Here is a 14,352-nt window from a genome sequence, read left to right as displayed (position 1 = left end):
ATCACTGTCTAGTTTTGAGAGTATACCAGGGCATCAACAATAGTGGGAAACATGGGATAATTTGCATAACGGGCAAAGCTCGTTATGCTAAAATAATCCCATGTGTCCCACTATTGTTGATGTCCCTGGCATACTCTCAAAACTAGACAGTGATTCCTTATATTTCCATTTCATTGTGAATTAAAATTGTAGATTTAGACTTTAAAGATGTAAACATAGACTTAAATCACACGAGGACTTCCATGCCAATTTCAATAGTCCTCGCCCACCGACGTCAATCACTTAGGCAGTCCCACGAGATTTACATGGATATTTGGCCTCCTAAGCGTCAGACACAGAGGTAGTTGCACACGAGATTTGCATGCGTATTAGGCCTCCTTAGCTCCTGACCTATCGACCTGCCTAATTTACATTCCGGCAGAATTATAAAGAAATAAACTCCGACAACTTTCAAAGAGTTATCACAGAGAAAAAAAAATAGACTAGGAAATATTGATTTATATCCCCAGTGCAATTCCATAAATATTACAACAGAGGAGTATGCTGGAGTTGTACAGTAGCTTCCCTTTGCTGTATCATCGATCATCTCTCTGAGGAGTGAAGCCATGTGTTGCAACAGACTTTATTTGTTGTACTGCTGAAGCTGACACAGTAACCGTACATGTAGCTGTGGTTTGCTTGCATTTGGTTTGGCATGTTTGGCAAAAAATATTTTTGAATGAATCAGATGCTGTTTAACATGATTGTGTTTTCCCACCCATCTCAGATGTGAAGTTTTGGGTTGTGTTTGTAGATCTGAGAAGCAAATTAAAATTGTAATTAACCTATCAGTCTGTCCGTCTATTTTTTTCTGTCTGCAAACTAAGCTTGGCCAGAATTAAGTCAGGACAATATATATAGAAGCTGAGCAATGTGGAGGTCAATAATTGCAAACCCTTAAGATCAAAGGATAAAGTCAAACAGGACTACCTGCCTTCACCAAATTGTAGCAGATCTAGAAGGAAACATTTATTTATTTTTGCTTGTTTTATATATATTTCAATATTTCATGAGAATTTCTTTCAAAGAATCAGTATTATGTTTTCAATGTGGTCAATATAATCTTGACTACATCATTTGATTATCTTAACCTTAAGTGAATCATTCATACATGTATGTTGGTTTTACTCACATTTTTGCATGTTAAACTTGGAATTTGTTAATGACAGCATATTAACATTTTATATATACCTTTCTTTGTGTTTTGTAGCAAGAAGCTCTACAATAACAATCTGATGCTATGATGAGGGAAGCTACAGACATCGCGGCTGACTGTGTACCTCCTAACATTGACACAGGTATTTACAAATTTTCTGCATGGTATAGAGCTACGAGTATATTATACACAGGATGGTGGTATGTTTTAATGCATACCCATTTCTCATGCTAATCATGAACAGGATGTTGCATGTTAGACATAAAGGAGACACAAAGCTTTACATACAGCTAGTATATGAAATAGTGTTGAAATAATGCCAGTATTGGGAGTGATGAAGGTGTTGTACAATGTACATTTGTAAGGGCCCAGGGAGGAGAAAAATGCAGTAGACCAGACCGGAATTTGAACCCAGGCCCTCTGAATCTCTGTTCAGGTGCTCTACAGACTGAGCTACATGTATCTGGCCACCAGTGATGGAATCCGGCTGACTGCCACATTCTTTCCTGCTTAAAGGTCTTTGGCCTTGAAAGACCCCAACCCAGACTCATCCCTGGCAGGCCTCTCACCAGTCAGTTCCAGGGCATGGCACCAAATGTAACGGGAGAGGTCCATACCAGGATTCCAAACCAAGCCCCTTGAATCTCGGGTCAGGTGCTCTACAGGCTGAGATATCCGCCCACCGTCAATTGAATCGGGCTGACCACCACACATTGAAAAGAATTTTATTCAGCTTACTGTTATTGTCATATTCTTTACTATTCAAATAGGACACCAGTTCAGTTGGTTCAGGGTTTATAAAAGTGTCAAAATCAAATAAATTCATAAATCACAATGAAATAATTATTAGGAGAAAAAAAAAATCTGCAAGAATTTATCCAAAAGCTTTCTCATTTTCATTGGTTAAGTTAAGATTATGTTTTAATGATACATGCTTATGATGTAATTATGTATTGTAGGAATACAGAATAACACAGCAACCAGCAGTCAGTCTTTGTCATCAGGTCGTAAACCTCCAACAAACGCCGAGAAGAAAAACCCTCTCCTGAGTAACGCAGCTCAGAGCGTCCTGGCCATGGGGTACATGCCTAGAATCGTCAAGATGGCAGTCGATAAAGTACTGCAGGCTAAAGGTAGGATTGTAATATAAACTCATACCGAGTTCCCATGGTAGAGAAATTTTGGAAAAAGGGGCTTAAAAGACAACAAAAAAGATATCCAATTTGAATTATTTTTTTTAATGGTTAAAGGGAGATAACCTACTTTGAAATTCTCAAGAAATTAGAAACATTGACTCTAGTTACTCATTTTTTGAATACCTCTTAATTCATATTGATAATTGAGAGTTTTTATTTTCTAATTTTATTTTCAACATGAAAGACTACTGTAATTTATGTCTATCAAAATTAAACTGATTCATTAAGATTTTCATTTTGTAAATAGCTTAATGTTAAATAAAATTATTATTAACAATGTAACAGTACATATGCAATGGTATACTATTCTATGACTCTTTGAAGCCATTTTGTATAAAGGATCTTGGTGATTTCTTGATAAACCATCTAAAATACAAATCAATTTTTTTTAATGATTGATTGAGGTTTAATCCTTCTTTAAATAAAAGTATGGCCAATATGAAGTGATTGATATGTAATATTGAGAAGAGTGGCACATTTCACCTTAAAATTACTGTCAGTGCTATAATCCTTAAATAGATTGATTACATACCAGTATATGTATGTAATGTTTTGATATTCTTTGAGTTGACATTTTCACCAATCAATTTATTGTAACATGTGCTTGTGAATTCCACACATTTAGTAATTTACTGGTTAAAGGGAGGTAATTCGACTTTTGTACTAAAAAAATTTCATATTACCCAATGCTATATAGTTACTTTCGTAATGTTGTTAATTGATAATTATGTTTATTTTTATAAACTGATTGATTCATTAATTAAGGCTGGGATGGCATGTCAGGATCAAACATTGCTAACATCATTTTCGACATGGAAGAGTCTGGTAAAATCGACAGAGAAAATTCCATGGTTCCTAAAGTTTTATCGGACAGTTCCTGGAAGAAAATCAACGACAGAGTCCCAGATGGTGATTTATTTTTTTGAAAATTCTTTTTATTAATTTCATGTTTAATTATACTTTTAATTGCATATGTAGTCAACAGTGCCTTGCACTCCTGAAGTTGAATTTTTTTCTAAGAATCAGCATACATTGATTAAAAAAAAAATCTTTTCACATTTGCAATAACACTCGAAAAATTTTTATGTCACTCAGAAATCTTTTTAAATCAAAAACTGTACAAGGAAAAACAAATCATTTGATCTGTTGTTCATTATCAATTTTCATAATCCTTAAAAGCATCATTTTGTGTAAATACGTTTTTTTGTTTCTTACAGATATAAAGGAGCTTACTCAGAGAAACAGTGAAATGCGAGAGAGGACCATGTGTATTCTGTGTTGTGAGGAGAGGGTGTCCATTGTTTTTTTACCCTGTGGGCACCTGGTCAGTTGTGCCCAGTGTTCACCCGCTTTAAAAAAACTGCCCAGTGTGCCGAGAATCTATCAAAGGGACGGTCCGAGTGTCATTTGCATGAGTTGGTCAAACAAAATGGAAAATAATCACAAAAAAATAAAACAACTCAGAAAATTTATCTATACAATTCAAATAGAAAAAAGAAAAAAAAATAATGTATACATATATGTTGCAATAATTGTCGTTAAATTATTAGATGGTAATTTTAATTGGAATTTCAGCTTCTTTCTTAGGAAGGGGGGTTTACATTTTTCTCCTCTATTAATTTTTCTTTTCTGGAATTCAACTTTAAGATATTTTATGTCATATATGTTTTCTGCCAAAAATTGCTTTTTTAAAAATATTTGTTTAAAATTATTTGAGGAAAATGGTGTTTTATTTAAAATTTACCTGGTATTTGAAACTAAGAAAAGCAACACTGATGAGGATTCAATATCCGAAATATGTATATATGTCTTAAACTGATTCAAATAAGCAAATGTTTGATAAATGCATAAATCATTTTAGAAAGAAGCATTTGTATTAAAGGAAAATTATTTAATCATGTAATTTTTTGTTTGACCAACGCATCACTACAGCACAAGGTTTAGGGTTCATAATATGAAACCTTATCATTACAATAGTTTGCTAGAGTGAATTTTAATATTCATTGTGTATGAAAATATTTGTTTAGAATTAACCAGAAATATTTTACATTTTAAATACATGTGTTCAATGCTATACCATATGAATCAATTGAATTTTGTTCTTAAAGAAGCAAGTAAAAAAAAAAATTGGGCGAAGCAAGAATTTGAAAAGAAACGAAAAACAAATTTTCATTTATGTCTATATTCCTGTACATTAATAATTTTTAACGTCATTTTAATAGATCGACTTAGCTAGATCAAGCACAACTTACATATGTGCCTCTTGTATTTGTAAAGTAATTTGAGTACTGTACAGCACACATACACATATTTACTACATGTACATGCAATCACATGTAATTGTACAAGCATAGCACTCATTTCAAACAATTCAATATACATATGTATATATATGACATACATGTGTTTAATTTTTTGTTTAATAATAATTATTATACAAGGTACAGAAATTTGAGAATTTTAATTTGGTTTAAATTCGAATTCTTTTTGTTGTGTATTGTGAAAATCAACACTTCTACATTTACATTCAACTTCTGAAAAAATGAAGATCTATTTGTATAATTTCTACATTGATTTTGGGCAGTTAATCAGGTTTCATTTATTGGAGATACCATTTTATTTTCCTAAAAACAACAACAACAACAACAAAATATTGCTCTATTTTAGGTTCATGTGCACAGTTTTGTATATTTAAATTTACTTTTACTATATGTTTTTTTAATTTTTTTTTTCTAATATCACATTAGAGTCAGTATCTGTATTAATAAATGACTTTCAGTTTGTTCCTACATGCAGTCCTTTAATCTTTATTGTATATTGTCATTTTAGACTGGTTAATTTACAATTAATTATAGAATACAAAATTTTGATATTGTGTTTTGTGCAGGCAATGTTGGTTTTACACGCAATGATTACCCAATCTACAATCTGAAGAACATTGAACGAAAAAGATGATTTTGCACAAAAATACATGTTTAAATGGAATATAAAATATATCTCTTGACCAGCAAATTGCTGAAATGCTTTATGTTAAGGTATCCAACCTTTAGGCCTTGTATGAAGAAACGTATCTTTTCTTAAATCAATCATTGTTAAATATTCTGATATGAATTATATGTAGATCACTTCAGAGTGAGAATGCTTTTACCAGGAGCATTTTTTGTAAAAATATAATTCCCTATGCAGTTACAAAATGTCACAATCAAAGTTGATTTTGTTATATGTTTATCTGTTTTCTTTTATTAGTATTGTCCTGTGTTGAGCCTTATTTGTATTTAGTGTTTATCCTGCAAGGAGCCCCATTGTAACGCTCAGGTGATTTAAATATTTGGCCAGTCGCTATATAAGGTGATGTCAGGTTTGTCTTGGGTAGCGCACGTTTTCCTTGACCAGTGAAAGTAGTTTCACATGTCCATGGAGGGTTAGGTAGTTTTTCGTGGTAACTGAATCTCCAATCAGGGTAAGTGTAATTTACTTACATTTATTATATTAAAAAGTAATGCAGTATTATGTTAATTGAGCTTATTCTATTTTTATCCACGAGAAAGTGTTTGAATTGTATACGGGAATTTTACCACGTGCACATGCCGTGAGTTTAAGCGTAAAGTAATGATATTAGTTTATTACTCAAAGTGTAACGTTACATTGTATTATTATTTTGCTTTGCGAAGCGGTGTGATACATGTTAGTTAAAACTGTATGTTTAAACAAGTATATGTGTAAACATTTATGTTATGTTGTAAGGCAGCCCGTTCGGGGTCAAGCTTATTATGTCTACGCATATTTGTTGAAGGTCCCTATTGATACATGTACGTTAGTATGATTTGGTGCTGTCGGCGGAGGCAACCTAAGGGCGTGGTACGCTGGGCCGAGACCGTGAGAGAGGAAACGTGGTTTCCCGGATTTGGCAGCATTGCAGACGCTTAAGACGCGTGGGATAGGCGCAGGACGTCGAGGACGTGGTGGCATTTGGTGTAAGGGCGTGGTACCCGTAGGTCATGGACCGATAAACAGAGGAGGCGGGGACGGATATAGGAACGTGGTCTCAGGATGGACACTGATAGACATTTTGAAATTCATTAATTTCATTTTGTATATTTGTACATATTTGTTTTTATATAAAATTGTAAACAGAAAAATAGTCTTGTTATCACTGATCAAGCTTAGGGTGTCGTGACAATGGTGTCAGAAGTGGGATGATGATGTTAGCTTTGATCAGTGATTGGTTTTTTTTTTTTTTTTTAAATGTTTTTTGTGTAAATTGGACTGAACGTTGGAAAAATATTGTAGTATTTTCATGTATTGAAGTTATAATATTTTTTTTTATTGTATTGTTGTAGAGAGACGTTCAGATAGAAGTTAGGGGACCCTGAGAGGAGTGGACGTTACCATGAATTTGTTTGTATTATGAAGGTTTGATTTCGATTTAGTCCAGTTTTCCTGGAGTGATATTTTGCTTTGTCATTTTTTTGTCAGTTTATGTTGTTTGATAGTTGGTTTATTTACTGGCGATTTTTGAGATGGATTTGTTAAAAGAGCTGACTGCATATGGTCAAAGTTTGGAGTTGACGGGAGCGGATCTTCAGAGGTTCATCCGTGAACAACAGGCACATCTGCGAGAACTCAGAGTTGAGCAGAGAGAGAGACAAAAGGAGGACAGAGACTATGAGTTGAAGAGAGAAGCTTTGGAAGTAGAGAAGCTCCGTCTAGAAGAAAAGAAATCTCTAGATGCACTCGAAAGTAAGTACCAAGCTAATGTACAAGAACTTAAGTACCAGTTGAGTTTGAAAGAGACAGAATCTAAAGCTGTTAAGTCAGACATATCTGATGGTTCATTAACAAAGGTTCCTAAAATGCCATACTTTGATGAGATTAAAGATGACATAGACTCTTTTCTTAGACGATTCGAAAGATACGCTATAGCACAGAAGTGGAACGAAGGAATGTGGGCCGTGAACTTAAGCGCATTACTTAAAGGACGAGCTCTTGATGTCTATGCCCTACTTCCACAAGAAAAGGCTCTGGATTATGCAGCCCTTAAAACAGCTTTGCTGAGGAGGTTTGAGAAAACAGAGGACGGTTTTCGAGAATATTTCCGTAGGTGTAGACCAGAGGTAGGTGAAACCTTTACACAATTCGCAGTTCGTTTAGGAAGTTATCTAGATAGAAGGATTGAGTTTGGAAAAGTTAACAAAACTTACAACGGACTATATGACTTAGTGTTGCGAGATCAGTTCATATCAATCTGTAATAGAGACTTATCGTTGTTCCTAAAGGAGCGTATTCCAAAAAGTATTGAAGAGATGTGTATGTTAGCGGATCAGTTCAAAGAGGCGCGTCATGTAAACATATTAACTTTAGTTTCTTCTAGCAAAAAGGAAACGACATTTGAAAACAGAAATCCAGTTTCAGCAAGAGATCAACGCAGCCAGAAGGAGCAAGTGCCGCCGAAGACTATTTGTCAGTCCTTTTCACAACAGAAGAAGACAGGGAAGGATATTCGATGCTACAAATGTTCCAGGCTAGGACATATAGCCTCGCAGTGTAAACAGTCATCAAGTAAGAATCAAAGCTTTGCGGTGAAAGCGGATACTTCTAGTGAGTCAGGAAGCAGTTTGAAGGAACACAAAGATTCAGGCAAGTGCTCTGCTTTTACATCTATAACATCAACTTCAACATTTTCAATGGCAAATTCGTCAGACTTATTAACTACATCAGCTTGCAGTATAGCTAATTTCTCAGATCAGATGCCTGTTTGTGTTGGTGAAATTAATGATCAGTCTGTTCAAGTACTTAGAGACACGGGATGCAATGGTGTAATAGTGCGTAGGAGTCTTGTCCATGATGATCAACTTACTGGAGACCATCAAGTGTGTGTTTTGGCGGACGGATCCAAAATTGAAACCCCTATCGCAAAGGTGAATGTTGACACTCCGTATTTCGTAGGAGAAGTGAATGCGTGGTGCCTACATGCTCCATTATATCCTTTGATTATCGGAAACATTCCGCATGCTAGAGATCCTCACGATCCGAACAAGGACTGGAAGCCTAGTGCTGTGAATGCTGTAGTGACTAGACAACAGAAACGCATGGAAGGTAAGAAGATAAAACCCCTTTCTGTTCCAGAAATAATAGGATCTGAAGTTTGTCCAGAGGATATGTTGAAAGCACAGGAAGAAGACGAGACGCTGAAGAATCTTAGAGCTTTGGTTGGAAAGGAAACCAACTACAACAGAGTGAAGTACATTTTGAAGAAAGGTATGCTGTTTCAAGTTTTCCAGTCAGAGAAAGTCGAGAATGGTAAGCAGTTTACTCAACTAGTTGTTCCTAAGAAGTACAGAATGAAAGTTTTATCACTTGCACATGAGTCTTTAATGGCAGGTCATTTAGCTACATCAAGGACAATTGATAAAGTGCTAGCTGAGTTTTATTGGCCAGGAGTCCAGGCTGACGCAAGACGGTTTTGTCGATCCTGCGACATATGTCAGAGGACTCCTCCTAAAGGTAGGACAACTAAAGTTCCAATGAGTGTTATGCCGATCATCGATGAGCCATTCAGACGCGTAGCAGTTGATCTGGTAGGACCAATACAGCCAATGACTGATAACGGTAATCGTTATATTTTAACTTTAGTTGACTTTTCAACACGCTATCCAGAAGCGGTTGCACTCAAAGGTATAGAAACTGAAAGAGTAGCTGAGGCATTAGTAGATATATTTTGCAGAATCGGAGTTCCGAAAGAGATGCTGACAGGCATGGGGACACAGTTTATTTCAGAGTTGATGGGTGAAGTAAGTCGTTTACTTTCGATGAAACAGTTATCCACGACACCCTATCACCCGATGTGTAATGGCTTGGTGGAGAGATTTAATGGTACCCTGAAGCAGATTCTTCGACGACTGTGTTCAGAGCGGCCAAAAGACTGGGACAAGTACCTGTCAGCAGCACTTTTTGCGTATCGAGATGCCCCACAGGAGAGCTTGGGATTTTCGCCATTCGAATTGGTATACGGACACAGAGTCAGGGGTCCGATGAGAATCCTACGAGAGCTTTGGACGAAAGAAGAGACGGATTCTGAGGTGAGAAGTACTTATCAATATGTTGTTGATCTAAGAGAACGCCTAGAGTCTACTTGTCAGTTGGCCAGAGAGAATTTAGAGAAGTCATCCGAACGTTACCGAGCACACTACAACAAGAAGGCTAAAAACAGAGACATGTCAGTAGGTGAGAAGGTGCTTGTACTTTTACCAACAGAGAGCAACAAATTGTTAATGCAATGGAAAGGTCCTTTTGAGAAGAAATTGGGGAAAGTTGATTATAGAATAGACATGAACGGCAAAATTAAGACATTCCATGCAAATATGCTCAAGTTATATTTTGACAGGAAAGAATGTTGTGTTGATGCTGGTATCTTAGGTGTCGCTAGTGCAGTTATGGTGGATGTTGAAGAAGACGATTCAGTTGACGACAGTGATCTGATAGATTCAACACTACCCACTTCGAAGGAGAAACCCAGTGATGTCAAAGTAAGTGATGAACTGACAATAAGTGAACATGAACAAGTGAAATTGTTACTTGAAGAGTATAGTGATGTGTTATCAGATATTCCAGGATGTACGACATTGGATGAGCACTATATAAAGTTGACGAGTGACAAGCCTGTGCGATCCAAACCATACCCTTTACCTTTTACAACTCGTGATGAAGTGTGCGAGGAAGTAAGAAACATGCTAAAGTCGGGAGTGATTGAAAGTTCGAACAGTCCATATTGTTCACCCATTGTGATTGTGAAAAAGAAAGACGGTGCAAATAGATTTTGTATTGACTTTAGAGCAGTCAATAAAATTACAGTGTTTGATGCCGAGACTATTCCAAACATAGACGATGTATTTGTACAGTTAGCAGGTTGTAAATATGTTTCCAAGTTTGATTTGTGCAAAGGGTATTGGCAACTTCCTTTGGCAGAGTCTGCAAGAGAAATAACGGCGTTCCAATCACCTCTTGGACTCTATCAATTTAAGGTTATGCCGTTTGGGCTAGTAAATGCTTCAGCAAGTTTCACCCGTTTAATGAGAAAGTTATTAGCAGGGATGCAATCAATTGACAATTTCATTGATGATGTGATTATTTATACTAGAACTTTTCAGGACCATTTGATGGTGATAAAGGAGTTCCTACAAAGATTGCGGGCAGCTAACTTGACAGCCAAGCCAAGCAAATGTTTCATTGGATTCAGCAGTATAGAATGTTTGGGATACATTGCAGGAAAAGAGGAACTCAGACCAATTCCAGATAAGGTCGAAGCAATCCAGAACTGTATAAGACCTATCACAAAGAAACAAGTAAGATCTTTTCTCGGTTTGGTCGGGTTTTATCGTAAGTTTATTCCCCATTTTTCAGCTGTTGCCGCACCATTATCCGACCTGACGAAAAAGGGACAGCCAAACAAAGTTTTGTGGGGAGAGACCCAGCAGAACGCTTTCATCACCCTGAAATCAGCACTTATGGTAACGCCAGTACTAAAGCTGCCGAACATCAGCGAAGAATTCATCTTGCAAACGGACGCATCAGATGTTGGCATTGGAGCGGTTCTTCTCCAGTATGAGAATGGTATCAAGAAACCCGTTGCTTACGCCAGTAAGAAACTTACAGCGCAGCAAGTTAAGTATTCTACGATCGAGAAAGAATGTTTTGCTATCATATGGGCAGTTCAGAAATTTCAGAGATATCTGTACGGAAAACAATTTATGTTGGAGACAGACCATCAGCCGCTTATTTATTTATCTCAATCTAAAGTGCTTAATGCAAGACTAATGAGATGGTCCTTACTTTTGCAGCCTTACAGGTTCCGTATTGTGGCGATTAAAGGATCAGAGAACGTGGGAGCCGATTGTCTAAGTAGGCTGTAGGATTTGAGTGAGACATTATGAACATTGTAGTTTTGTACATATGTTTTTTGTTGTTGTTGATTGTGAGTTTTGCACAAGTTCAGTGAACTTTCTTGAATTGGGGAGGTGATGTCACAATCAAAGTTGATTTTGTTATATGTTTATCTGTTTTCTTTTATTAGTATTGTCCTGTGTTGAGCCTTATTTGTATTTAGTGTTTATCCTGCAAGGAGCCCCATTGTAACGCTCAGGTGATTTAAATATTTGGCCAGTCGCTATATAAGGTGATGTCAGGTTTGTCTTGGGTAGCGCACGTTTTCCTTGACCAGTGAAAGTAGTTTCACATGTCCATGGAGGGTTAGGTAGTTTTTCGTGGTAACTGAATCTCCAATCAGGGTAAGCGTAATTTACTTACATTTATTATATTAAAAAGTAATGCAGTATTATGTTAATTGAGCTTATTCTATTTTTATCCACGAGAAAGTGTTTGAATTGTATACGGGAATTTTACCACGTGCACATGCCGTGAGTTTAAGCGTAAAGTAATGATATTAGTTTATTACTCAAAGTGTAACGTTACATTGTATTATTATTTTGCTTTGCGAAGCGGTGTGATACATGTTAGTTAAAACTGTATGTTTAAACAAGTATATGTGTAAACATTTATGTTATGTTGTAAGGAAGCCCGTTCGGGGTCAAGCTTATTATGTCTACGCATATTTGTTGAAGGTCCCTATTGATACATGTACGTTAGTATGATTTGGTGCTGTCGGCGGAGGCAACCTAAGGGCGTGGTACGCTGGGCCGAGACCGTGAGAGAGGAAACGTGGTTTCCCGGATTTGGCAGCATTGCAGACGCTTAAGACGCGTGGGATAGGCGCAGGACGTCGAGGACGTGGTGGCATTTGGTGTAAGGGCGTGGTACCCGTAGGTCATGGACCGATAAACACAGGAGGCGGGGACGGATATAGGAACGTGGTCTCAGGATGGACACTGATAGACATTTTGAAATTCATTAATTTCATTTTGTATATTTGTACATATTTGTTTTTATATAAAATTGTAAACAGAAAAATAGTCTTGTTATCACTGATCAAGCTTAGGGTGTCGTGACACAAATATATATATAGGATCTCCCATGGTTTGTGGTTTGATATGATTTTTATCCAACGAGTTGTGTGTTTTCTATCCCCGAGCCTTGGCGAGGGGATAGAAACACACAACGAGTTGGATAAAAATCATATCAAATCACAAACCATGGGAGATTCTTTTTATCACATATTTTTGTTCACTATAGATGTGTATTTTGTCGTTATTTCTATTCCAAAGTTCCTTTTCGGTTACCTCGGACCAAATAACGTAATAAATAAAATTACGCTGTATGAAATAGTTCGTACAAATATAAAAGAAAGAAAATATTTCAGCGCCTATTTTTTTTAGTTCAGGAATGAAATTTTGTTAAAATACATCAAATAAAGTGAAATTTGACAAATTAAGTCATTCTCTCTATCATACACATGTATCTGTTTATTTACATCAAGTCGCGCGGCGTAGGAATACATAGCGTTGATACGAAAACGATATCACATGAGCTATATCAACGGGATAAAGGGGAAAATATGTGATAAATAGAGAATAATACATACCCTTTTCCATATCACATCCTGTATCAGCCCGAGACACCAATACATGTATCAACCAGAGGGCCGAAGGCTCGAGGGCTGATATTGGTCTAGGGCTGATACAGGATGTGATACTGTAAATTGGTTTAATTCCACGGTGTTAAAATTTCACGATATCTCAAAAAACACCATTTGCGATGGTTTTAATTTCACGCTGCGAGAAATTAATTCAAAATTTCCTGTAGCAATTTAACATAATTAAAAACTAAAACTAACACGATGGATTTAATTTCACAGAAAATTAATAAATCGCGAACATAGCGAAATTAAAACCACCGTGAATAATTCCCAATCTACAGTATGGAAAAGGGTATGTTTTATTATATTTATTACATACTTAGTAATAAAATACAGAACACATTACGTTGAGAAGAAAATAAGTTAATAATCATGCACGGACTTCTTAAAATGTACACAGTCTATTGTCTCATAAAGTTTAGGTTTGTTTCTGTACTTCTATTTCAAGTGCCCCCAATCCGCAAATTGAAAATAATCTATCGTATATGTAAATTAAAATTAACCTTATTTCAAAAAAGTTAAAAGAGAATATGAACCAACCAAAAAATTGTGTATGATCACAAGTACTGTTTTTGGTTTAATTTACTAAGGGTGTGATATTGAGGTCACAATAGCCGTATCAACCCTGGAGGGATGATATGGGTTTGCAGGGCTGATATAGGTTATCAGCCCTGCAAATCCATATCAGCCCTGTAGGGCTGATACCGCTATTGTGAAGTCAGCCATATCGCATATATGCAAAAACATGTATTTATTACTATGTAATAAGTACATATATACCGTGGAGGTTAAATTTAACATACAACACCTATACATATATAAAAAAATTCAAATATTTCAAAGATATAGGTTAAATTAATTGTTAAAATGAAGTATCAACCCCTTCCCAAAAAGACATAGTCAATAGTCATAGACATATCTCGAGAACCATTGGAACAGAGAAGCTGAAAATATTATAAATCATCCAGTTGAAACGTATGTGGAAGCATCCAGGACTAGTTTTTAAATATTGACCATTACTGGGCCAAAATATACAAATATATCCAATTTTCACATAGAAATATACGCCCCGGATCAATCAATCCCGGTGCATAAAAATCTTATAAAAACTTCTTAAGATCCGCTGGGTTAAAAAAGCTGAAACCGAAGTAGAAGTATCCTGAAGTGTAGATTCCAAAATATATCAATCATGACCCCGAGACTACACACTGCATGGGGGATTCAATTTTTACAGGAAAATAGATAGGACAGATATTTAAAAATTCTTTTAAGAACCACTGAACCAGAATAGCTGAAACTTTTGCGGAAGCATCTTTGGGCAGCTAGCTTGAATTCGAAATTGTTCATGACCCCAAGGGATTGGACCCATTGGA

At 36.1% G+C, this 14,352-nt stretch overlaps 2 protein-coding genes across 4 annotated transcripts; both read left to right on the top strand.

The window, feature by feature from the left end:
- The first annotated feature begins 500 nt into the window (after nucleotides 1-500).
- LOC134245807 (uncharacterized) lies at nucleotides 501-5,028 on the top strand. Its single transcript, XM_062728055.1, has 5 exons — nucleotides 501-657; nucleotides 1,250-1,337; nucleotides 2,155-2,328; nucleotides 3,157-3,300; nucleotides 3,609-5,028. Exons 2-5 carry the CDS (start codon nucleotides 1,280-1,282, stop codon nucleotides 4,208-4,210), a joined length of 978 nt encoding a protein of 325 aa, XP_062584039.1. The 5' UTR covers nucleotides 501-657; nucleotides 1,250-1,279; the 3' UTR covers nucleotides 4,211-5,028.
- A 585-nt stretch (nucleotides 5,029-5,613) lies between these two features.
- LOC134245806 (uncharacterized) lies at nucleotides 5,614-12,286 on the top strand. Of its 3 annotated transcripts, none has more exons than XM_062728052.1 (4): nucleotides 5,615-5,851; nucleotides 6,185-9,470; nucleotides 10,539-11,675; nucleotides 12,009-12,286. In XM_062728052.1, the coding sequence occupies exons 2-3, from the start codon at nucleotides 6,912-6,914 to the stop codon at nucleotides 11,298-11,300; spliced, it is 3,321 nt and encodes a 1,106-aa protein (XP_062584036.1). In that variant the 5' UTR covers nucleotides 5,615-5,851; nucleotides 6,185-6,911; the 3' UTR covers nucleotides 11,301-11,675; nucleotides 12,009-12,286. The 3 variants fall into 3 exon arrangements, with proteins under 3 accessions (XP_062584038.1, XP_062584036.1, XP_062584037.1); XM_062728053.1 differs by lacking the exon at nucleotides 5,615-5,851 and having other exon boundaries at nucleotides 7,008-7,131; nucleotides 7,292-9,470; XM_062728054.1 differs by lacking the exons at nucleotides 10,539-11,675; nucleotides 12,009-12,286 and adding an exon at nucleotides 9,776-9,952 and having other exon boundaries at nucleotides 5,614-9,615.
- The last annotated feature ends 2,066 nt before the right edge of the window (nucleotides 12,287-14,352 follow it).

Source organism: Saccostrea cucullata, unplaced genomic scaffold, assembly GCF_032062105.1.
Source record: "Saccostrea cucullata isolate Sc308-1 unplaced genomic scaffold, CSIRO_AGI_Scuc_v1 ctg2138, whole genome shotgun sequence".
Lineage (NCBI taxonomy): Eukaryota > Metazoa > Mollusca > Bivalvia > Ostreida > Ostreidae > Saccostrea > Saccostrea cuccullata.
The sequence above is the reverse complement of the archived record's forward strand: the minus strand, read 5'-3'. Positions and strand labels throughout refer to the sequence as shown.